Below are 24,967 nucleotides of genomic sequence, written 5' to 3' on the forward strand. Positions count from 1 at the left end.
GGTGAGGACACTTGGCATGTGTTATCTGCGAGCATCTGCCACATATATTAGAAGCATGGAGACAAGAGGAGCAAGACTGGGGCACTGAAATATTACAAAATGAGCCAAAGGAGAAGCCAGCAAAGGGCATGAAGAAAAACCTAGAGAGCAGGGTGTCCCTGAAATCAAGAAACAAAGTGTTATAAGCAAGAGTGGTTTGTTTAGTCAAAGCTGCTGATGGGTTGAGTATGATAATGGCCTGAGAAGTAACCAATGGATGTGTCAAGAGAGAGGCCGCTGGCATTCCCTGATAAAAGCCCAATCAGAGGCATTCTGGGCCCTGCCTTCACCGTTACAGGGAGTAGCCCTGGTATGGCTTTTATGGGGAGCAATCTGGCAGATGTGAATAAATTCTAAAATCTTTCCACCTAGCACTTTCACATCTAGAAATTTTTTCTAACAATCACTAATGAAAGCCTGCAGAGACAGGAACAAGACTATTCACTGTGGCTTTGTTTGTAAGAACAAAAGCGAGAAATAAAGGGCACAGATGGACTGCAGTTGCCATGGGGCTGCACAGAGTTGGACGCGACTAAGCACGCATGCCCAGGCGCACACGGGCGGGGCACGACAGCTGAAAGGAAAGGCTTTACTTTTTATATCACACGCTTCTATATTGTTTGAGTCTATTATGAATATGTACTACTTTCAAAATTCAAAAGAAATAAACGTTGAAAGGACAAACTCTTCTCTGATCTGGAAATATGTTCAAACCATGACAATGCAAATTATTACCCGTACTTGCTATGTTATTGAACTTTTTCACATTGCATGGATATTGTTTTATAGATATTAAACCTAGTGAAAAAAACTCCTTCCCAGGGTTGCTACTGCCTTCAAAATGAGGAAAAATGTTTCACCCACTGAACAGAGACAGTGAGTTGTTCTTAACACCCATTCTTCCCTCCGTCTATAGCAGTAAAACCCCTGACTTAAAGCAGGGTACATATTGTTTCAGAATAACGACTTCATTTACCAGCCTCCCTAGCAGCCAGGCAGGCCATGTGACTAAGCTCTGGACAATAGAGAGAGAGCGCGGGTGCCATAAGTGCAACTCAGGCTCATGACTTTCAAGACCAGCAAGAGAAGCACGCACAGTAAAAGAAATACAAATTACAACTACACTGAGATACATTTCTCATTTGCCAGACTGGCAAAAATCAAAAGTTTAAAGCATACTCTTACTGGTGAAAGTATGTAGAAACAGGTATTTTCATGCATTGCTGGTGGGAATGTAAAATTACACAACCCCAGTGATAGGAAATTGGGCGATATCTTTTTAAATGATGACGTATTTCATTAACCCTTTGACTGAAGAGTCACCTCACTCCTAGGAATTTACCGTAAAGATAAACTTCCAACAATATGTGAAAAAAAATACCTATTCACAAAGTTCTTCATTATCGCATTATTGATAATTGCAAAATATTGGAAAAACCTATATGCTAGTAAATATATAGGAACCTGTTGGAGTACACTGTGGTCCACTCACACAATGGAGAGTACTGCGATGCTGTTTAAAAAATGTGAAAAAGATCTCTGTGAACTCACATGGGGTGGTTTCCAAGATATATCAGTAAGTTTTTTAGGTAAAAAAGAGTGCATACAGTATGCAACTGTTTAGGAAGGTAGAAATGAAAGAATAGAGTAGAAAAAATAGGTGGTGGTGGAGTAACATCACTTTGAGTTTACCTTTTTATATAATTTTAGCTTTAGATCCTTGTTAATGTTTGCATCTTCTAAAACTAAATAAATCAAGAAGAATAGGGAGGAACAAAATACAAACAAATGAGTCAAACTATTTTTCAAATAAATAATATAATAATGTGTGTATATATGCTCAGTCTCTCAGTCGCGTCTGACTCTTTGTGACCCTATGAACTGCTGTCCGGCAGGCTTCTTTGTGGGATTTTCCAGGCAAGAACACTGGAGTGGATTGCCATTTCCTACTCCAATTTAATAATAATATTAATTAATCCAAGTAACTTTGAAACATGGTACTTTGTATACCTTTTTTATAACTTTTATATAACCTTTGTATAACTTTTTAAACAGGGTACTTTGTATACCTTTGATCAACAGATTAAAACACACTTAAAGAACTCTTAGGCTATACTGTGGTGACCGGAGTCACCACAGGATAACCTGCTGCGGGAGCAGCTAAGAGAAGGTCCCGTGCTGCTGCACCTTCACGTCTACCTTGGCAGGAATGCCACGGCCGTGGCCACGTGTGCCTAGCCTGCTCCCAGCCAATGACCAAGCAGGACAGGAAGCTACTGGGCCACTCCTGCCTGAGACAGGTGTCCTCCAACAAATAACCTTTGCCTGGGGACTCCCCATCGTCCCAGCTGAGACTCAGACTGTTCTGCAGTCTGAGCTCTGCCTACCTAATCCTCTTCCTTCCAACTTCTTTTCAAAGACCTATATTGAAGTCTAAAGGACTTCCTTGACTCTTCCTCCTCCGTTCCCTTTAGCCATTACAGGCATTTCCTAATCAATTTCTTAATATATCTAATCCTGTTTTGGCACCTGCTTCTCACAGGATACAAACAGACACAACAACTTAGTAGGTATGCTGTTTGTAGTGTAGAATGTAGCAATTCTGAAGCATTTGTGTATGTATTGTAGGATTAACTAAATTAGTTAATATATATCCACATAGTTGGGAGTCAGCATTCTAACTACAGGAAAAGAAAAAAGAAAAATGGTATGAGGGAAGCAGGAAGAATGCTACTGTGATGAACTGGAATAAGCCAGGACAACCTTATGAATTATGTGTGTGTGTGTGTAATATTTATAGGAAATGTATATAGGAGATAGATACAGTATATGAATATATAAATGCATATATGATTACATACACATTCCAGCTTTGGCCACTGAGGTGATCAAGGAGAAGCAAAGCCCCATTAACAACGATCACATCTAATACTCAGATGTGAAGTCGCTCAGCCGTGTCCAACTCTTTGCAACCCCGGGGACTGTAGCCTACCAGGCTCCTCTGTCCATGGGATTCTCCAGGCAAGAATACTGGAGTGGGTTGCCATTTCCTTCTCCAGGGGATTTTCCCGACTCAGGGATCGAACCCAGGTCTCCCGCATTGCGGGCAGACACTTTAACCTCTGAGCCACCAGGGAAGCCCTGGTATGTTGGTGTCCAAATTCCACTAAAAGGATTCAGGTAAAAATACATCTACATGGAGACATGTACGTGAATATTCACAGCAACATTATTCATAAAGGCCGAAAGTCCAAACACTTTTATCCAAATATTTATCAATTAGTAAACTTTTTAATTTAGCATATGCTAGGCCTGCATGTTTAGTTGTGTCTGACTCTCTGCGACCCTTCGGACTGTGGCCCACCAGGCTTCTCTGTCCATTGCGTCTTCCAGGCAAGAATACCAGAGTGAGTTGCCGTTTCATTCTCTAGAGGATCTTCCCAACCCAGGGGTTGAACCTGCGTCTCCCGTGTCTCCTGCACTGCAGGCAGATTCCTTACCCGCTGAGCTGTCAGGAAGCCCTTAATGCAGCATATTCATACACTAAGATACTAATCAGTAGTAAAAAGGAACAAACTACTGATACAGTCTACAACTCGATGACTCTCAAACACAGTATGCTAAGTAATATAAACCTGGCACAAAAGACTATTTATTGTATGATTCTGTTTATTTGAATAGTCCAGAAGGGCAAATTTAAAGAGACAGAAATCAGTGGCTACCTAAGACTAGAGGGAAGAGTGGGTAGGTGTGTAAATAATCAAGAGGGAAATTTTTAAAAGTTGGAAATGTTCTAAAAATGGATGGTGGCAATGGTTGCACGATGGTCTCCTAATTACTTTTGCAACTGCATGTCCCAGTGCTTCCTTTCATGCCCCCTAAATTCTACTTTATGAGTCCCAGTGGAGCCTCATGCTTCCAAGCATACGGTTAGGTTATTCCTTCTGTCTGTCTGACTGGTCATTCCTCTCAAGTCTCCATTTATGACAGCATTATTCATTCTCCATGGCCCAGAACAAATGTCACCCCTTCTGTCATGCCAGAATTCATCCTTTCCTTGCATCTCCTCCGTCTCCTACATGGGCAGGCAGGTTCTTAACCACTAGTGCCACCTGGGAAGCCCCCCTTCCTTCTATGTATTCTCATTAAGCATTCTTTGCACAACACTGAGAACACTCTCCACTCTAATTCTTCCAGCTGTGTCTGTGCATACTGTCCCATCACTGGACAATGCTCCTTGGGGACAGAGCATCTAACATCATTAGCATTTGACAAATGAATGAACGAATGAAGCTACGAAGAATAAGGGACACGGAAGAGAATGGAAGAGATATCAGCTGCTTTAAGCAACAGATGAGCCAGTTGTTGGCAAAGCAATTAAAACCAACCACAAACACTGGCCCAGGTTCTGGGCAGTACTGATATTAAACACATAGCTTGATGTAAGATTCTGGGAAGATGGCAGAGTAGGAAGCACCAGGAAAGCCTCTTCACCTAGAGAGTGCACTTGCAGAATCTGTCCGATGTAACTTGTCTGTTAGAATCTAGAATCTGTTAAGGCTTGCAACTTCCAGGAGAATGCGTGGATGGTAAACTGCAGTCGATTTTGGCCAATCTAACCACTTCTATTCAATATAACTGAATATTACTCAATATTATTCTACATTACTGGAAGTTGTAGCAATTAGGCAAGAAAAAGAAACGAAAGATATCCAAATTGGAAAGGAAGAAATAAAACTATCTGCTTGTAGATGATATGATCTTACATGTAGGAAACCCTAAAGATTCCATAAAAATATCACCCTGTTGGAACTCAAAAATGAATTCAACAAAGTAGCAGGACACAAGTCAACACACAAAAATCAGGTGCACTTCTATACATAAACAATGAACGACCTAAAAAGGAAATTACAAAAACAACTCCATTGACAATAGCATCAAAAAAGAATACAATACTTGGGAATTAAATTAACCAAGAAGGTGAAAGACTTGCACTATGAAAACTACAAAACATTTGTGAATGACATGAAAGATAATAGAATAAATGGAAACACATCCTGGGTTCATGAATCAGATGACTTAACACTGTTAAAACGTCTACTACTCAAAGCGATCTAAGATCTAATCGAATACTTAGCAAAATCTTAATGATTTTATTTTTTACAGAAATAGAAAAACCCATCCTAAAATTCATAGGGAATCCCAAGGGATTCCAAATAGCCAAAACAATCTCAAAAAAGCAAACAAAATTGGAGGACTTAGACTCACTGATTTTGAAACTTACTACAAAGCTACAAAATAGCCTAGTATTGGCATAAAGATAGACATACGGATCAATGGAATAAAATAGAGAGCCCATAAATAAACGCTAATACATATGGTCAAATGATTTTTCACAAGGGTGCCTTGACCACTCAAAGGGGAAAGGACAGTCTTTTCAACAAATGGTGCTGGGAAAACCAGATATCCACATGTAAAAGAATGAAATTGGACCCTTACCTAGTACCATACACAAAAATTAATTCGAAATGGATCAAAAACCTACACGTACATAAGACCCAAAACAATAAAACTCTCAGAAGAAAGCATAGGGCAAAACTTCACGACACTGAACCTAGCAATGATTTCTTGGATACGACACCAAATGTGCAGGTAACAAAATTTAAAATAGGTAAACTGGACTTCAAAAACATTCCATTAAAAAAGGACTTCAATAGACATTTCTCCAAGGAAGATGTATGAATGGCCAATAAGCACATCAAAAGATGCTCAACGTCAAAAATTGTGAGGGAAATGCAAATCAAAACTATGATGAGGTATCACCTCACACCCTTTCAGTTCAGTTCAGTTCAGTCACTCAGTCGTGTCTGACTCTTTGTGACCCCATGAACCGCAGCATGCCAGGCCTCCCTGTCCATCACCAACTCCCAGAGTTCACCCAAACTCATGTCCATTGAGTCAGTGATGCCATCCAGCCATCTCATCCAATGTCGTCCCCTTCTCCTCCTGCCCTCAATCTCTCCCAGCATCAGGGTCTTCTCCAATAAGTCAACTCTTCACATGAAGTGGCCAAAGTACTGGAGTTTCAGCTTTAGCATCAGTCCTTCCAATGAACACCCAGGACTGATCTCCTTCAAAATGGACTGGCTGGATCTCCTTGCAGTCCAAGGGACTCTCAAGAGTCTTCTCCAACACCACAGTTCAAAAGCATCAATTCTTCAGTGCTCAGCTTTCTTCACAGTCCAACTCTCACATCCATACATGACCACTGGAAAAATCATAGCCTTGACTAGACGGACCTTAGTCGGCAAGGTAATGTCTTTTCTTTTCAATATGCTGTCTAGGTTGGTCATAACTTTCCTTCCAAGGAGTAAGTGTCTGTTAATTTCAGGGCTGCTGTCACCATCTGCAGTGATTTTGGTGCCCCCCAAGATAAAGTCTGACACTGTTTCCACTGTTTCCCCATCTATTTCCCATGAAGTGATGGGACCAGATGCCATGATCTTCGTTTTCTGAATGTTGAGCTTTAAGCCAACTTTTTCACTCTCCTCTTTCACTTTCATCAGGAGGCTTTTTAGTTTCTCTTCACTTTCTGCCATAAGGGTGGTGTCATTTGCACAGCTGAGGTTATTCATATTTCTCCTGGCAATCTTGAGTCCAGCTTGTGCTTCTTCCAGCCCAGCGTTTCTCATGATGTACTCTGCATAGAAGTTAAGTAAGCAGGGTGACAATATACAGCCTTGACGTACTCCTTTTCCTATTTGGAACTAGTCTGTTGTTCCATGTCCAGTTCTAACTGCTGCTTCCTGACCTGCATATAGGTTTCTCAACAGGCAAGTCAGGTGGTCTGGTATTCCCATCTCTTTCAGAATTTTCCACAGTTTAGTGTGATCCACACAGTCAAAGGCTTTGGCAAAGTCAATAAAGCAGAAATAGATGTTTTTCTGTAACTCTCTTGCTTTTTCCATGATCCAGCGGATGTTGGCAATTTGATCTCTGGTTCCTCTGCCTTTTCTAAAACCAGCTTGAACATCTGGAAGTTCACGGTTCACGTACTGCTGAAGCCTGGCTTGCAGAATTTTGAGCATTACTTTACTAGCATGTGAGATGAGTGCAACTGTGTGGTAGTTTGAGCATTCTTGGGCATTGCCTTTCTTTGGAATTGGAATGAAAACTGACCTTATCCAGTCCTGTTGGCCACTGCTGAGTTTTCCAAATTTGCTGGCATATTGAGTGCAGCACTTTCACAGCATCATCTTTCAGGATTTGAAACAGCTCAACTGGAATTCCATTACCTCCACTAGCTTTGCTCGTAGTGATGCTTTCTAAGGCCCTCTTGACTTCACATTCCAGGATGTCTGGCTCTAGGTGAGTGATCACACCATAGTGATTATCTGGGTCGTGAAGTTCATTTTGTACAGTTCTTCTCTGTATTCTTGCCACCTCTTCTTAATATCTTCTGCTTCTGTTAGGTCCATACCATTTGTGTCCTTTATTGTGCCCATCTTTGCCTGAAATGTTCCCTTGGTATCTCTAATTTTCTTGAAGAGATCCCTCTAGTCTTTCCGATTTTGTTGTTTTCCTCTGTTTCTTTGCATTGATCACTGAGGAAGGCTTTCTTATCTCTCCTTGCTATTCTTTGGAACTCTGCATTCAGATGCTTATATCTTTCCTTTTCTCCTTTGCTTTCCACTTCTCTTCTTTTCACAGCTATTTGTAAGGCCTCCCCAGACAGCCATTTTGCTTTTCATATGATCTAGTAATTCTACTTGTGGGCATATACCCCCAAAGAATTGAAAGCAGGATCTTGAGATATCTGTACACCCATGTTCATTAGCAGCATTATTTACAATAGCCAAAATGTGGGAAAAACCCAAGTATCCATCAACAGATGGACAGACAAGCAAAATATACATACATACAATGGAACATTACCCAGCCTTAAAAAGGAAATTCTGTAATATGCTATAGCATGGGTGAACTTTGAGGACATTATGCCAAGTGACATAAGCCAGTCACAAAAATGCAAATATTGCATGAATCGACTTATATGAGGTACTTAGTCAAATCCACAAAGACTGAAACTGTAATAGTGATTACTAGGGGCTGGAGGGGAGGGGAAAATGACAGTTAATGTTTATATTAGGTATAGACTTTCAGTTTCACAAGATGAAAAGTGTTATGAGGATGATGGAGGTGATGATTGCATGATAATGTGAACATATTTATTACCACTGAACTATACATTTAAAAATGGTTAAGATGGTAAATTTTATGCTATGTGTATTTGACTGCAATTTTAAAACCCTACAAAAAATAACAATGATGATGAAAATGACTCATCTCTTACCTTCATTAAACAGCCAGCAAACACAAGGAAGCCTTCTGAATGCAGATGCTTGGCCAAGGAGAACCCAAATCCTGAGTCACAGCCTGTGATCAGCACAGCTTTGCTGCCAACCTGTTTCAAAAGGTCAGACTCCACGTTAGGAATCCAGGATCGTGGGGGCTGAATGACCAGGCCTCCTCTGGGCAGCAGCAATTAATTAGGGCTTCCTGAGTGGGCCAGGCCTGGTCCTCCCCACCTGTTTTTTCTGTTTGGAGAAGCACCATGGTGTAGTAGAAATGCCTGGACTCAGAATCAAGAGACAGGTTCTAACCCAGACTCTGTTACCAACTAGTGTTGTTGCTTGAGAAAGTCACCTCCCTTCTGGGCCTCAGTTTCCTCATCTACATTCACTATCATCACCATCTCCATCATCACTGACATCTTCCTCATCAAGTATTGAGTACTTATCATGCAAGGCACTGTGTATGCATTATTTTAAATCTCACAACATCTCCATACACTAAATGTGATTATTACATCGTGTTTCAAGTGAGGAAACAGACATTTTTAAATACCCAACATCATTAGTGATAAAGCTGGAACTGAAACTGGGTCTGAGAGATTTTAGAGTCTGAACTCTTAACCCCTAACTTCATTTGATGGGGTTGGGGGTTGTTCAGCAAGTGAGAGATGGCTCTGAGTGCCCTGGAAGCATGGAAGCCCTTGCTCTGAGGGTGGCTTAGAGCCTGGGAGCCCAGAAGAAGGCCTCTGACCACCTGGCTGGTTCCCAGGTAGCCAGGCTGCCACTTACCGGGTCCACTGAAGCAGCGTAAGTCCGATGGCCAGCAGGGACAAAGGGCGCAGAGTAAAACAGCAGCGAGCCTCTGAAAGAGGAAAGAAAGCCATGACGAGAGGCTGCGGTCACACCAGACCTTGTTCTGAAAGTGTAAGTCGCTCAGTTGTGTCCGACTCTTTGCGACCCCACGGACTGTATAGTCCAGGGAATTCTCCAGGCCAGAATACTGGAATGGGTAGCCTTTCCCTTCTCCAGGGGATCTTCCCAACTGAGGGATCAAACCCAGGTCTCCCACCTTGCAGGTGGATTCTTTACCAACTGAGCCACAAGGGAAGCCAAAGAATACTGGAGTGGCTCTTCTCCAGGGGATCTTCCCCACCCAGGAATTGAACCAGGGTCTCCTGCACTGCAGGCAGATTCTTTACCAACTGAGCTATGAGGGAAGCCCTTGTTCTAGAACAGAAGCAACTCAGCAGACCCTCAGGCATCAGTGAGCACTCCACTATTCCCACCCCAAACCCCTCAGGACTACCTGCTGGTACCACTGAGGAGGAAGGCCTGTTTCCTCCAGGGTTATTAGCCTGGGAGAAAGTGGGCTAGCAGTCATAGTGGCCATTTTTGCCACTGTGTAGAGACAGCTTTCCATCAATAGACCTTTGTTAATAAAGCCTTGTACAAATTCAGTGTCTTAATCCTTAGATTTTATGTGGCTTCCTCATAGTTTTTTATTTTGAAATAATTTTAGATTCACATAAAGTTAAGAAATAATACAGAGAGATGTCCTGTACCCTTTACCCAATTACCCCTACTGGTAGCATTTTGCACAACTCTAGTATGGTATCATAGCCAGGACATTGACATATGCAGTGAAAATACAGAACAGTTCCATCACAAGGATCCCTTGCATTATTCTTTTATAGCCACACATTCCAACACCTAACTACTAATCTGTTCATCTGTTCTGCTCCTCTATAATTCTGTCATTTCAAGAATGGAATCATACAGCATTAACATTCCTGGGGTTGGTTATTTTCACCCAATATAATTCTCTAGAGATTCATTGGATTGTCACGTTTCAATAATTTGTTCTTTTTTATTGCTAAATTGTATTCCACAGACCAAGGTCATCTGGGTTGCTTCCAGTTTTTAGGACTATTACAAATAAGTATCTAGGAACATTCCTGTATAGGCTTTTGTGTGAATTTGTTTTTCTCTTGGGTAAATGCCAAGCAGAGCAATTGCTGGGTCATACGGTAGGTGCATGTTTAGTTTTTTAACAGACTTTCAAACTGTTTTCCAGAATGGCTATAGCATTCCACGTTCCCAGCAGTAATGTATGAGTGATCTAGTTTCTCTATCCTCTATCCTCCAGTTTCTCTATCCTCACCAGCATTTAGCAGTATCACTATTTTTCATTTTAACCGTGCTGGTACCTGTGTAAAGATATCCATTGTGGTCTTAATTTGTATTTCTCTAAGGGCTAATGCCAAAGCCTTTGACTGTGTGGATCACACTAAACTGTGGAAAATTCTGAAAGAGATGGGAATACCAGACCACCTGACTGGCCTCTTGAGAAACCTATATGCGGGTCAGGAAGCAGCAGTTAGAACTGGACATGGAACAACAGACTGGTTCCAAATAGAAAAAGGAGTATGTCAAGGCTGAATATTGTCACCCTGCTTACTTAACTTCTATGCAGAGTACATCATGAGAAACGCTGGGCGGGAAGAAGCATAAGCTGGAATCAAGATTGCAAGGAGAAATATCAAAAACCTCAGGTATGCAGATGACACCACCCTTATGGCAGAAAGTGAAGAGGAACTCAAAAGCCTCCTGATGAAAGTAAAAAAGGAGAGTGAAAAAGTTGGCTTAAAGCTCAACATTCAGAAAACGAAGATCATGGCATCTGGTCCCATCACTTCATGGGAAATAGATGGGGAAAAAGTGGAAACAGTGACAGACTTTATTTTGGGGGGCTCCATAATCACTGCAGATGGTGACAGCAGCCCTGAAATTAAAAGACGCTTACTCCTTGGAAGAAAAGTTATGACCAACCTAGATAGCATATTGAAAAGCAGAGACATTACTTTGCCGACTAAGGTCCGTCTAGTCAAGGCTATGGTGTTTCCTGTGGTCATGTATGGATGTGAGAGTTGGACTGTGAGGAGGGCTGAGCGCCGAAGAATTGATGCTTTTGAACTGTGGTGTTGGAGAAGACTCTTGAGAGTCCCTTGGACTGCAAGGAGATCCAACTAGTCCATTCTGAAGGAGATCAGCCCTGGCGTTCTTTGGAAAGACTGATGCTAAAGCTGAAACTCCAGTACTTTGGTCACCTCATGCGAAGAGTTGACTCATTGGAAAAGACTCTGATGCTGGGAGGGATTGGGGGCAGGAGGAGAAGGGGACGACATTGGATGAGATGGCTGGATGGCATCACTGACTCGATGGACGTGAGTTTGAGTGAACTCCGGGAGATGGTGATGGACAGGGAGGCCTGGCGTGCTGCGATTCATGGGGTCGCAAAGAGTCGGACACGACTGAGCGACTGCACTGAGCTGAACTGAAGGGCTAATGATGTTGAGCATCTCTTCATGTACTTATTTGCCATCAGTATATCCCTTTCGATAGAATGTCTCTTCATGTCTTTTGTACATGTTCTTACGGATTGCTATTTTGCTATGGAGTTTTAAAAGTTCATTACATGTTCTAGATGCTAGTCCTTTGTTGCATAGGTAATATGCAAATATTTTCTCCTAGCTCATAACTTGTCTTTTCATCTTCTTAACAGGATCTTACATAGAGAAATGGTGTTTCATTGTGATGACTCTGATTATTTAATTTTTCCTTTTAAGGACCAAATGTTTGGTGTCAAGTTTCAGAACTCTCTGCCTATGCCCCAAACCAAGGATTTTCTCCAATTTTTCTCTAAAAGTTTTATAGTTTTGTTTTACAATTTAAACCTATGATCCACTGTGAGTTAACTTTTGTATAAAATGTGAAACTTAAGTCAGAGTTGGTAAGCCTCTGCCTGAGAATATCCATGCTCCAGTCTCATTTTTTTGAAAATGTTATCCTTCCTCCATTGAACTGATTATGCAAATTATTTGAACTGATCTTTATCAAATTCTAGTTGAGCAAATCTGTGTGGCTCTATTTCTGGATTCTCTGTTTCACTGAACCATGCACTCCCACCTTATTTTTCTTTTTCAAAATGTTTTTTACTATTCTATTTCCTTTGCCTTTTCATATAAGTTTTAGAATAATCTTATCTTTATCTATAAAAATCTGACTGAAATTTTTATAGAAATTATGCCAAACTTGTGTATCAGTTTGGGGAAAATCAATGTCTTTACTCTTTTGAGCCTTTCAATTTCTAAACATAGTGTGGGTCTCCATTTATTTAGATCTTTGATTTCTTTCATCAGCATTATATAGTTTTCAATGTACAAATCGTGTATAATTTGTTACATTTATATCTAAGTAACTCATTCTTTTGAGCAACTATGAATGGTATTGTTTTAGATTTCTATACCCACAAGCGCATTTCTAGGATATAGAAAAAGACTGATCTGTGTGTGTTATCATATATTCTGTGTCCTGCTGAACTCAGTTATTAGTTCTGGGAGTGCTTTGTGGATTCCTCGGGATTTTCTATGTAGTCAATCATATAATCTGCAAATTAGGGACAGTTTTATTTCTTCTTTTACAATCTGTATGACTTCTATTTACTTTTCTTGCTTTACTGTACTTCCTTACTGCACTACGGTGAATCGGTTACCTTGCTGCCCATCTTCTTAGGGAGAAAGTATTCAGTCTTTCACCAGAAAATATTAATACAATGCTAGCTCCAAGGGTTTTTATAGATGCTCTTTATCAAGTTCAGGAAGTTTCCTTCTATGCCATTTTTTCTGAGCGTTCTTAATCACAAATGAGTATTAAACTTTGTTTTTTCTGTATTGATAGATTCATATGATTGTTCTTCTTTGATTTTCAATTTGGCGGATTACATTAATTGATTTTCAGTGTGAACCATCTTTGCATCCGTGAAACAAATCCACTTTTTCATGGTTTCAATTCTTCTAATATACTGCTTAATTCTATTGGCTAATATTTTAAGAAGTTTACATCTATATTCATGAGGGGTATTGGTCTGTAGTTCTCTGTTTTGTATGGTCTTTGTCTGGTTTTGGAATCAGGGTAATACTAGCTTCATAAAATAAATTGGAAAGAGTTGCCACTGGATATGGATGGGCATTCTGGCTCCCCGCTGGGTCTCCACCAACACCTGCCTGACTGTGAGGAGGTACAGTGTCTCATTGCTGCTCCCCATTGTATGCCGGGGGTGTACAGGTCACTGCTGAGAGGTGGAGGGAGTCCTGATTCTCTTTCTCCATTAGATGTCTTCTGACACTCCCCCACCCCCACCTCAGGCAGGGAGGGTGCATTATTAAGGGGGTGGGGGGGTTGGGGGGGGTGGGGGGGGTTAGGGGGGGAGAATGTAAGTCCTGGCCCCTACTTGGCTTTCTCTGACACAGTCTCTGGTGAGGACACTGGTCACATGTGAGTAGAATGGTAAGGTCACTACACCCAAAACTAATTAAATGACCTTATCTAAATAATCACTATTATTTCCATAATCCCAGGATTTGCTGTACAAAAAGGACAAGGTGTCCCTGGCAGAACTGTGCTTGTCCCCTGCCATCCCTTTGTACTATTTGATATTTTAGAAAGCTACAAAAAGTCACAGCAAGAAAAAAAATTATTTCAAACTGACTTGTTCCCAGATTTTCTCTAACTCACTTCCCCATATTCAAATCTATCCATTCAAAGGTGGGGGTTGTATTATACCGGTGTGTCATATATATCATATATAGGGGTGTATTACAGCAGGCGCTACTGCTCACATCCAGCTGTCGATGGCAAATTTCTACTTCGCCAGAGAGCACACGTTGGCATGGAAAATAACCATCCATTTTCTAGTTGCAGGGACTCTGAATTTAACCCGCCACTTGATTTTATTCCTCTCAAATATAAAAGAAAGAAAAAGGCATTATTTTTCCCTTGCTCTGGCTGCAAAAGAAGAAACTGAGGTAGCAGAGCACATGGAACCCTCTTGGAAAAGGCAATTTCCAGAAGCTCTCAAAGAAGAGTTGCTTGTTTAATTTGTATTGAGTTGGCAAAAAAGTTTGTTCGAGTTTGTCGTAAGCTGTTACAGAAAAACCCAAATTTGCCATGGACAGCTGGGTACGAGCAGTAGCACCTGGTATAATGCACCCAGGTGTAATATTTATACATTACACCTCGTGTAATACAACCCCCAACTTTGAGTGGATAGATTTGAATATGGGGAAGTGGGTTAGAGAAAAGCTGGCAACAAGTCAGTTTGCAATAATTTTTCTTCTGGCCAACTCAATGCTCTCTCTAAATCACACAGTTCAGTGAAGTCTTGCAACATTTTAGTTAACTGGTTTCACCAGTGAGATTTTAAAAGGACTGGTATCTAGGTGAATCATAACATGTCGACAGCACACAACCCACACTGAGAGACATTTTCTCCCAGGGTATCAAGGTCATGCATGACAGGGACTGAGGAACTGACCCCGGAAGTGCATGGGTAACAGGTGGGAAGGCCAGAACTGCAAGTGGCAGACCTTTTTTTCCCTTCTCTGTTGTTGAAACCGGTTCTGCCTAAGACTAACCTTTTTTTTTCTTTTCTCAAACCTTGGGCTGATAATGGCTCAACAAACCAATATTCATGTCAATTGATTCAAGGCCGAGGGATGACACACCTTGTTGGATCCTATCTCACAATTGCATATTGTGGGAGGGACCTGGTGAAACTCCCTCGGCGTGGAAGTGTCTCTCTTACCTGATAATAGCTTTCTAACAGACACAAAACACCTTGCTAAAAACTAGCAAGGGGGCACTCTTTCTGTTCCCTTCTGATGTCTGTCAGAAGCTTTCCCTATCTCTGTTATACTTTAATAAAACTTTGCTACACAAAAAGCTCCCGGTAGTCAAGCCTCATCTCTGACCCTGGATCAAAATCCTCTCCTCTGGAGGTCACGAATCCCGGCATAACACACGTCTCGCAGCGGCAACCTTTCAACAGGAGAAGAGTAAGGGGACATAACAACTAAATGCAGGGACCCTGGTTTGTATCCTAGACTGAGAAAAGCTGTATTTGTGAGCTATCTGATGAAATCTGAATCAAGTCTGTAGTTAACAGTATGATATCAGTGGTAATTTCTTGGTTTTTAATGAAGGTACTATGGTTTTGTAAGACATTAACATTTGGGGAAGGTAGGCAAAGGGGATACGAAATATTTTTGTACTATTTTTGCAACTTTGTACAAACGTAGAGTTAGTTCAAAATTTAAAAAAAAAATCTGATGAAAAATATTCTTCTATGCCTTGTGGGCCCTGCGGGAAGGTCTCTGTCTTCCAAGGACACCACTGCATGTCCTTTGCTGGTAGACGGTGGGTACTGAGAGACACCTTTGAGAGTCAGACCTTATTATGTGTGAAGAGCTCTGCTTTAGCCAGAAAGTGTAACCGTCAGGGCCACCTCCACCCTTCATTTTCTTACCTTGTCCCATTTTCTCTATCAGAGAAATTCAGGGTTTTCCTTGGGAGCTGTGACAGGGGTCTGGAGAGGCGGGCTGTCAGCATTGTGGCCACAAAAGGCAGAATGGTCAGGCTCCTCCTGGTGGGCTCTGAAACACAAAAAGCACCCTCATTGCCTGTTGCCTTCAGGGCTTTGGGCAGGAATGGCCATTTTCCTTCCAGGTTGTAAAAGTCAAATCGGGCTCTGTTCTGCCCAGGTCCAGTTACAGCACCAGACAGTCCCTGCCTGCCACCCTCCTCGCAAGCTACAGCCTCGTCTGATAGAGTCAGATAGCTGAAACATCTAGAAACCTGGAGTCTGGCTCTGGCTGTGTACAAACTCATGGGGCAACCCTGGATGAATCATCATCCGTTTGTCGCATGAGGAGATTGGGCCAGATCAGCGACCCTCGAAACAGACTGTGCAGCAACCAGTGGGGCACTTGGGGACCTGAGCCCTCAGGGAGCCCAACTCCATGAGTCCCATTCTCTGGCCTGTGTTCCCCATATCCAGCAAAACATCCATCTCAATCTGTCCACGTGACCCCACAGGCAGTTTCTCCAGCCCGGGGCCACATATCATTTGATTCAGCTCTCCACCTCTCTCCCCAGCTCACCACACACGGGGTCCAGCTCTGGAACTAAATTCATCCAAAACCCATCACAGCATGGAGGCTAGAGCTACAAAATGAGACATGCTCGAATTAATCTAAATTAAAACACACACACACACACACACACACACACACAGTCTCTCCCACCACCCTACCACTCCCTTTTCAGGTTAAGTCAACCTTGTTGCAACAAGACCATGTATCACTAGTGCCTTCAGTCTACTCAGCACATTGACTAGCTGTGCATTATGAATTGTTGATCAGCGTGTGCACTAGTTGCCCTCCGGTTCTGGTTAATTCCCCTCTAGTGACCCTCCCTGGCCTAAGGGAAGGAAAGGGAGGTGGGGAGGGAGTTGAGCCAGGCAGTCACATTCAGGGGAGCTGTTGCTCTTTTCCTGGTGAACTGTCGTAGTCTCTTGGCACACCTGCCTGTGTTGGGTTAGACTGCCCTTATCAGTCTAACAAGGCTCTGCCTGAGATGCAGCTCCTCCCCTGCCATCTTGCTGCCACCCTAATCTGATAACCAGCCACCTGGTTCTAGGTCTGAAATAAGTTCATTGACTGGCCAACCCCCACAGTGTTCACTGTAGGAGGCAGGTGGAGGTGTTCCATCTGTTTAATCCTTGGGAGAGCAATATATAGGGCTTTTTGTCTTGTGTGATCCCTCCAGACTGTGCAGTAGGCTCTTGCTTCCACTCCTGCCCTTATTTGCCACACAGCAGTCTCAGCATTGCAGCCAGAAAGATCTTTCTAACACCAGTCAGGTTGTGTGACTCCCTGGCCTAGAAACCTCCCTTCTTCCCACGCCTTCTGGAGTCTGCCTCTGCCTACCTTCCTGGTCGATCCTGCCCTCCCCGGCACTCGCTGCGCTGCCGCCACGCTGACCTGAACACACGCCAAGCTCTTTCTCGCCTCGAGGCCCTGGACTTTGCCTTTCCTCACACTGGATGACTGGGTCCTTCTCACCCTTCTGACTTCGGAGAGGCTGCCCCAACCCCCCATGCAGCACACACAGGGATTGCTCTCCGTAAGATCACTCTTCAATCCAGCATTCTCTTGTTTCGTTACTTGATCTCTCCCTTCCAGCTCATAAGCTCAGTGAGGCCAGGCACCTGGTCCATCTTGGTCACCACTGAACGCCCCGTGCCTGGAAGAAACCCGACACGAAGGAGGCACTCAGTGAGTCTCTGCTGAGTCGGGGTGAGCTGTGGGCTTGAAGCCCACCCCCCCAATACACCCACAGACTAGCCCTTCATGGAAGGCACAGGCCCATGCTGGGCTCAGATTCTTTAAGGGGGTGTGCCTACCCCCCCACCCCCTCAAGTACTGAGCAGCTGGCTGAGCACACACATCTCCACCTCCTCCCGCCAGGACTGGAGTCTGAGGTCACCGCCACTGGGTAATTTTAAATCCAGTTGTTTATAATTCAAGCCCTTTCCATCCCTTCTGCTCAATGCCTATGGCAGAGAATGCCTCAATGTCATCTCCAAATAAAGGGCTGCTTTTCAACTTTATTTTCCTTCAAGTAAGCCACATCTAAAAGTGCTGGCATCAAAATAGCTTAAAGTGCATAAAAACTCAGCCCCTTTAATAATGCACTATTCACACTGTAGTCTTATATAAGAAATACTAGAATTTTAGATCTTTTTTCTTCTGTACTTTTACATTTCTTAAATATGTTGCTATTTTCACTCCAAATACAATGCTACAGGCAATGAAATTGCTGGACACTCTTCAGGGTGGTTTGTCATCTTAGTGTCTTGTGCTGGGCTTTAGCCTCTGTAAATACTAGCTTCTCAAACTTGAGATGCCACTCACTTGCCTTTTGGTTTGGAAACAGAAATGGCTGTAGGAAGCAGATGCTTCAAGGGGACAGGCAGAGCCCCTGTGGGGGGTGGAGACCATCTCTTTAGCTTTGAATTCATTAGCTGCGCCAAGGGGACCAAATTTATAAAATACAGCTGTAAAATCAAAATGCTCAAGTATGCTCTGGAATCTGGGAGAAACTTTTCTGAGAACACTTAGGTCTACTCTCAAGGGTACCTCCTTTCCACTGTCAATGAAAAATCCATGTGTAACCCCCGGAAAGTATACTGTCTCAAAAAAACAAAAAACACCTGCCTGAATCCTTGTCTTGATGCTGGGCTCACTTGCTACATTCTGACAGGAAGATCTTGCAGAAGACACAGTTGGTTGCCCTCCTGTGCTCAGGGTCAAGGTGTCCCCTGCAAGTGGCAAACATTCCCGGTACTGACATCCTCAGAAAAGGCACGGCGTCAGCAACAAACAGGAATTCAGGAAGCAATACTTAAGCAGAAAAGAGAACCCAGAGTTCTGTAACTGAGGGAGTTTCCAGACATGAGGTCTGGATGGGCCCTGGTACTGACAAGTGGGAGGGGGAGGTCCTGTTTCACTGGGGAGGGCAAGGTGGGTTTAAGCAAAGAACCATCCTATGCAAGGACTCCACACTGAGGTGCTCAAAGTCAGTAAGTGGTGTGAGACTCCAAGGTCTGACAACCGACAGCCAGTTTCTAACATACTCTATTTGGCTATTTTGTTTGGCCAGCCTAATGTTTTAAAAGGCAATGTAACAAGGCAGCTATGTTATGCTTGAACTCAATACAAAAAGTTTGTACTTACTATTTTAAGCCTACCCATATCACCTCTGTTAACTGCCTGGCCACTGTGGGAATCAGAGTTTGAGATCTCACCAGACAGGTGTCTATTATCCTTTGGCTGTTTTCCTTCTGATCACTTTTAGTATAATCTTGCCTGAAGATTTCAGCTCAGCTCAGCTACGCATGTTAACTATACAGTTAATGGGGGTTTCCTTGACGTCAAGCAAAAAGCAAACGAGAAGTTTTAAAGCACTTATTTTAAAAAGATGCCTATTATTCCTTAGAGAGATAACTATTCAGAAACAAAAGCCTGAAGGAACACTAAATGATATTATAGATGATGTTCTCCCTATCATTTTATCATAAATGCAGAAGTGACTTTTATATAGCTGCCCTTAACAGGGACCTTCAATAAAAGCCAAGGATTTAACTTTAAAGCTCAGTTCAGCAAAGGCAAACCTAACACAGACACTTGGATTAGTCCAACAGATTCTAGTCACCCGATTGGACTTAGGTGATGGCCAATTCTTCTCAGAAAATACATCACACTCTCTGCGGTGGCCAAATTTTGGATGTCCATCTTGCTCGCCTGATCCCTGTCCTTCCAGACTTGCCTATTGTATACAGGGTTTGGCCTCTGATGCTGTAGTTGTGCAGTGAGGAGCACTCCCGGCCCCTACTCTCTGGCCATGGAAGACTATATCAGGGAGAGACACCCGACCCCAGATGAACCCATTATTCTGTTTCCTGGCACTGTGAAAGCAAGCAAATCAGCCTCGTGGGGCACAGACATGTGACCTGACTGCTGGAGCTGGAGAAGGCAGATAGGCAGCTATGTGACATTGAGCCTGAAGCCAGAAAGTGAGAGATGGAGAAAGCCAATCTGCAAAGAGAGAAAAGTCAGGCACACATGTAGATAGAAACAGAGATGGAAGTGAAGAGAGAAAAAAACTAACAGAGCCTCCTGGGGGCAGATCTGCTCCTGACACCGGGCTGCCCTCGTCTTCAGCTCTGTAAGGCATGTGATATCCTTACTCTTTGTGTTGATTTAAACATGCTTAAAATCAGTTGCAGCCAAAACAATACTGGTGAAAACACACTGAAAGCAGGTTCTTTCTGCAGACACTATCATCAATTCTTAAGCTTGCCTGATATTCTGAGAATGCCACAAGCTTGCCGGATATTCTGAGAATGCCACGCTGCACACCTCATAATCATAACAGGACATGAGCTTCTCCCTCTTCACATCTGTCAAGGAAACATCTGTCCTTCCCCAAAAAAGTGCTACCAGAGCCATCAAAATGGCCATAATTACAACCACCAGATTAAGCAGCCATTCCATCCCTAGGAGAACAGGGCTTGCCTACCAAATTCAAGTCAGAGCAGTACACAGTAGGCACATAATATTTGAATGCTTTAAGAGAGTTTGCAGCAGAGGAATACCATATTGGGCTTATATTTTAATATGATAACTCTCACTGGGTTAAGAATAGACTGAGGATGGACAAGGGCAGAAGCAAGGAGACCATTTATAAGCTATGGCAATAATCCAGGACCATAATGTCCAGCCATGCAGTTTGTGTACTGCACAATTCCAGCAAAACGTGAAGAGGTACTCCCTGGAGACATGTATATAAAGGGCTGCCACGGAGGAAACCGTGCTGGTGGAAACCACAGAGCCAATCAGACGAGGTCAAATCTGGCTGTGTTTTGAAGGGAAAGCCTTTACTGACAAATTAAATGTAGGATATGAAAGAAGGAAGAATCAAAGATATTTCCATGATTTTTTTTCGTGCAGATGTTAATTAAAAAAAAAAAAAGGCTTTAGTACAACTGATTGTTTAAGGAGCATCCTACTCAGAAGTGCTTACCACATTTCAAATCAGAATGTACAAGCCTGACACCCGGTCCTCACCAGGCCCCTTCAAATTGTATCTCCAACTATGCTTTTCTCATCTACTCATGCCATTTGCTACATCATCTCTCAATAAGCCTGTACTTTCCAATTTTCCTGCCTTGCTCATCCTATATCTAATCTGAGGTCTCCTTCATCCATCAAGCCCTGATTCAAATTACCTCCTTCAAGAAACCTTTCCTGACCCCCTAAATAAAAAATCAACCTCATCCTTATTTGCATTTCACTCTTTCCTTATGCGTCTCTGAAACTGCACTTAACCTAGGCTGGGTAGCATTAAAGGTATCTCTGTTTATAACCATTCACAGTCCCCATCTGATCACCAGTCTCAACCCGGACTGTGACTGTCCCACAAATAAGACCGACGTGTTCTTTCACTGATTTCAGGTTCCTCCAAAATGACTACTCTGGTGTCTGACAGGAAGCAGCCGCTCTTTAAATGTGTATTGAGAGAATACTAGGGCTACACACATTTCAAAGGTCAGCTTCCTCGCCCGCTACGGGTATATGCCCTGTACAGGGCGGGGCTCCAACGCTCTGGTAGAAAGGAAGATATTTGATGCGTCATAAAGGATCCCGGCAGTCGGAAGCCCACCGTAACTAAATGTGTGCCTCTGCAGCCTCTCGCAGGGTTAGAAGGTGACTTTACATCAGCTGACTTGGGGCACACTTTGGCAGACGGGTTGGAAAAAAACACGCAGAGATCAACGGCGCTTAACGTGGCGCGCGGCAGAATACCCTCCCCCAGCCGGGCGCGGCCCCGAGGCGCACAGACCGCCCTGAGCCCTGTCTCAGACGAGCCCCAGCGCGCCGGGAGAGCGTGGGACACCAGAGACGCGCAGGCGCCAACTCGCGGCGCGCGCTCTGGCCGCGCGTCCGGGGCAGCTCGGCCAATCGCAGGGCTGCCGCACCTTCCCGCCTACCAGAGGCGAGCAGCCGAGGGGGCTCGGCCCAAGCCGCGCTCCCACTGGCTGAGACGGCACCGCCCAGACCCAGCTGCGCAGTGCGGGCGCCAGCAGGCTGCTGAGGCTCCCGGCCTTGCCCCGCCCGGGCCCACCACCACCCCAGCATCTCCCGTCGGCTCCCGCGGCGCCTCCACCTTGCTCGGTCCTCCTCCTCCCTCGGTCCTGCGGCCTGTGCGGTTCTCCAGCAACAGCCGGCTCAGCTCGTGCTCGAGGAAGCTGGACCGGCGGCCCGACTGCTGTCCAGCATCCTTCCCGAGGGCGCCGCGGGAAGGGAGGAGGCACTCCCATCACCAGCAAGTCCCCGAGAACAAAGCCTGGTGGAGGACGTGGAAGGAGGACGAGCGATGCGGGCCAGGCCGGGAGAGATGCGTGGGCTCGGGCTAGAAAGCAGTTCTACTGGCTTCGGTCCTGGCTCGGTCTCCAACTACCGTGTGACCTTGGACCGGTTTTTTCCCTTGTGGCTGCGCTCGCCTCCTGTTAAATGCGGCGGCAAAGAAGAATAAGTGCTGAGGGTTTCACTTGGGAGACTCAGCGCCACATGTTCAACCTGGGTCTCCTCCTACCGAGCACATTATTCCGAATAATAACCTTCAGGCCGGGAGGGCGGAGGATGAGGATTAACTGGGGTTGAGGCAGGTCTGGACGGGATCGATACATCTTTTTACACCTTTACCCCGGCCTTGTTCGCAGGGCCCAGCCTACAGGATGTGGTGCCCCTTCTCCACCCGCATCCCCGCGACCCGGCTTAAGGGCAACGCAAATCCAAACCAAGCCGAGCATCATGCTGGTTTAGGGGTGCCCGCTCATCACCCCTGAGCTGCACAAGTGCAGACCCCTCCTCTTACCCCAAAACAAACTGGCGCGGGGGCTCCAGTTACAGAGGGCTCAGCTGGTGCGTTCGCGATAACCTGGCGCTTCGCAGGCAGCCGCGCTCGCGTCCCGTACCACCGACTGGGGGCGCTACCGCCGTTTCCTTCTCGAAGCCCCTTACCCACTCTCACTCCTGCTGCCTCCACCCTCAGCTGCCGCGGTGTGCCGACAGACAGTGGCTCAGCCGTAGGGCTGCGCGGGGCGGAGCCCGACGGCGGGCGTTGCCAGGGCGGGGAGCGGTCCGCGCCGCGCCGCCTTCTTTGTCCTGGGGCGCCAGGCACAGCCCCCATCCCGCGGAGGGTAACTCTATTCTTTAGGCGCCTAGCCCGGGATTAACCCCTTGCTGACCGTCCTTTAGCTCTAAACCACGCTCAGATCTCCTCCACCGCCATCCTGGTTCTGGAGCAAGCAGGAAAAGACCACCCCGGGATATGGGTAGGAAGGTGAAGGTGCCGCCCCAGGAAGTGAGGAAAGCTGGTGAGATTGAGGCGCCTTCCAGGACCTATGCCTATTTACTGTCTCTGGAGCTCATTGAGGCAGGTGGGTTGGTTGGTTGGTTTTAAAGTTTGTCTTTTGATCAGATGAAGTTAATTTAAAATTTTGTTATTCCAATGGGTTAAAAAAAAAAAAAAGATTTAAGAATATCACAGCTTCCCAGAGTTTCAACAAAGGAACACTGGAGGCTGATCTCCACAAGTCAAGCTTCCCTGCCAAGTTTCCTGGATGAGAAACCAACTGAGGAGAAGGAAGCTGTCTTGGCAAATTAGTGGCAGACCTATATTTAGGTCAAATTACGGAGAACTGATTGGAGAGGGACCAGGCAGATGAAAACAGGAAGGAAGTGAGGGCCCTGTGGGGCTTTAAAGAAACCTCTCAGCTCCACGTTATGTGAGTTTCTTGAGGGCTGAGTCTGTCTTCTTGCTTTATCTCCAGCTCCTGGCAGGTAGAGCTTTGAGGACCTGGAGAAACGTGAAGGTAGGGTACTCTTGTTTTTCTGTACCCATTTCTTAGACAGACTCAAGCTTGCTTCAGTGGTGTTTTTTAGAATAGTCACTGTTACAGCATACCACTGCCATAACATAGATCGCTATGTTGGGTCACCAGGTTATACTTTGAGGTTTATGCATTGCTTCAAAAGCAGGGCTTCCCTGGTGGCTCAGATGGTAAAGCGTCTGCCTGCAATGAGGGAGACCCGGGTTCGATTCCTGGGTCGGGAAGATCCCCTGGAGAAGGAAATGGCAATCCACTCCAGCACTCCTGCCTGGAAAATCCCATGGACAGAGGAGCCTGATAGGCTACAGTCCACGTAATCGCAGAGTCGGACACGACTGAGCGACTTCACTTCACTTCACTTCTTCAAAAGCAGTTGATTAAAGAGTTAATATTTCCACCCAGGAAAAACATACTTCCTTCCTACCTTTGGACCCAGAATTTATGGAAATAAAGTTCTATTTATGGAAGGCAGGACAATTGACTTGTCTATGTCTATCTGACTCCATTTGTGGCTGACCTCACACCTTCCCAGCCCATCTTTTTATTCCAGCTTTGCTGTGGCAGCCTGCTACACACAGATGTAACCTGAGAGGACCTTGCTTCCGCTGTACTTCATATCTCAGGGCTTCTCTGCCACTGCAGTCTGGACCCCTGCAAGAAGCCACAGCCCATTCGAACATAAACCTGGAAGTACAAAGGAATTAACGCGTCCTTGGACAACCTCTAACCAAAGCGAACAGAAGCTAGTGGAGAAATGTTCCACTCTTCCGTGGGCAGTTACAAGGTACATTTTGAACAGCACCTAACATGACAGAACCCTGGCTGCCCGTGGTAGTGTCCAACTTAATCAGCTCAGTAATCCACCCTTGGATTGCCTTTTTCTTTCCTGCCTTGACTGTTTGACTCTTCCTAGTCCTCCAGTCCTGTTCCTTGGGATTCATTCCCCAAATAAACTTCCTGATACAAATTCTTGTTCAGAATCTGTTTTGGTGGGGGCGGGGGAGTAGGGGTGGATCCCAGATTAAGCCAATAGTTAGTGCAAAAGAGGCATCTCAACAGGGAACTAAATTCAATATCCTGTGATAAACTGTAATGGAAAAGAATATGAAAAAGAATGTAACCATTTCCCTGGTGGTCCAGTGGTAGTTAAGAATCCACCCTGCAATGCAGGGGACCTCGGTTCAATCCCTGGTCAGGGAGGTAATATCCCACATGCCACCAA

At 44.5% G+C, this 24,967-nt stretch overlaps 1 protein-coding gene and 1 long non-coding RNA gene across 4 annotated transcripts in view; one reads left to right on the top strand and one right to left on the bottom strand.

Moving 5' to 3' along the window:
* BDH1 (3-hydroxybutyrate dehydrogenase 1) overlaps window positions 1–23,042 on the bottom strand; it is a 39,691-nt gene extending 16,649 nt beyond the window's left edge. The window contains exons 1-4 of one of the 2 annotated variants that reach the window (XM_052636068.1): window positions 22,874–23,042; window positions 15,754–15,880; window positions 9,180–9,252; window positions 8,390–8,500 (exon numbers count right to left, since the gene is read on the bottom strand). In XM_052636068.1, coding sequence (XP_052492028.1) covers window positions 8,390–8,500; window positions 9,180–9,252; window positions 15,754–15,880; window positions 22,874–23,042 — 480 coding nt within the window. Of the gene's footprint in view, window positions 1–8,389; window positions 8,501–9,179; window positions 9,253–15,753; window positions 15,881–22,727 lie in introns of both variants that reach the window. The other variant, XM_052636074.1, reaches the window with a different exon arrangement.
* Window positions 22,997–24,679, top strand: LOC128043710 (uncharacterized). Of its 2 annotated transcripts, none has more exons than XR_008198970.1 (3): window positions 22,997–23,292; window positions 23,686–23,727; window positions 24,296–24,679. It is a non-coding gene; the product is annotated as an uncharacterized LOC128043710 (long non-coding RNA). The 2 variants fall into 2 exon arrangements; XR_008198971.1 differs by having other exon boundaries at window positions 22,997–23,229.
* Window positions 24,680–24,967: the final 288 nt, after the last annotated feature.

This window comes from Budorcas taxicolor, chromosome 1 (genome assembly GCF_023091745.1).
Source record: "Budorcas taxicolor isolate Tak-1 chromosome 1, Takin1.1, whole genome shotgun sequence".
Taxonomy (NCBI): Eukaryota; Metazoa; Chordata; class Mammalia; order Artiodactyla; family Bovidae; genus Budorcas; species Budorcas taxicolor.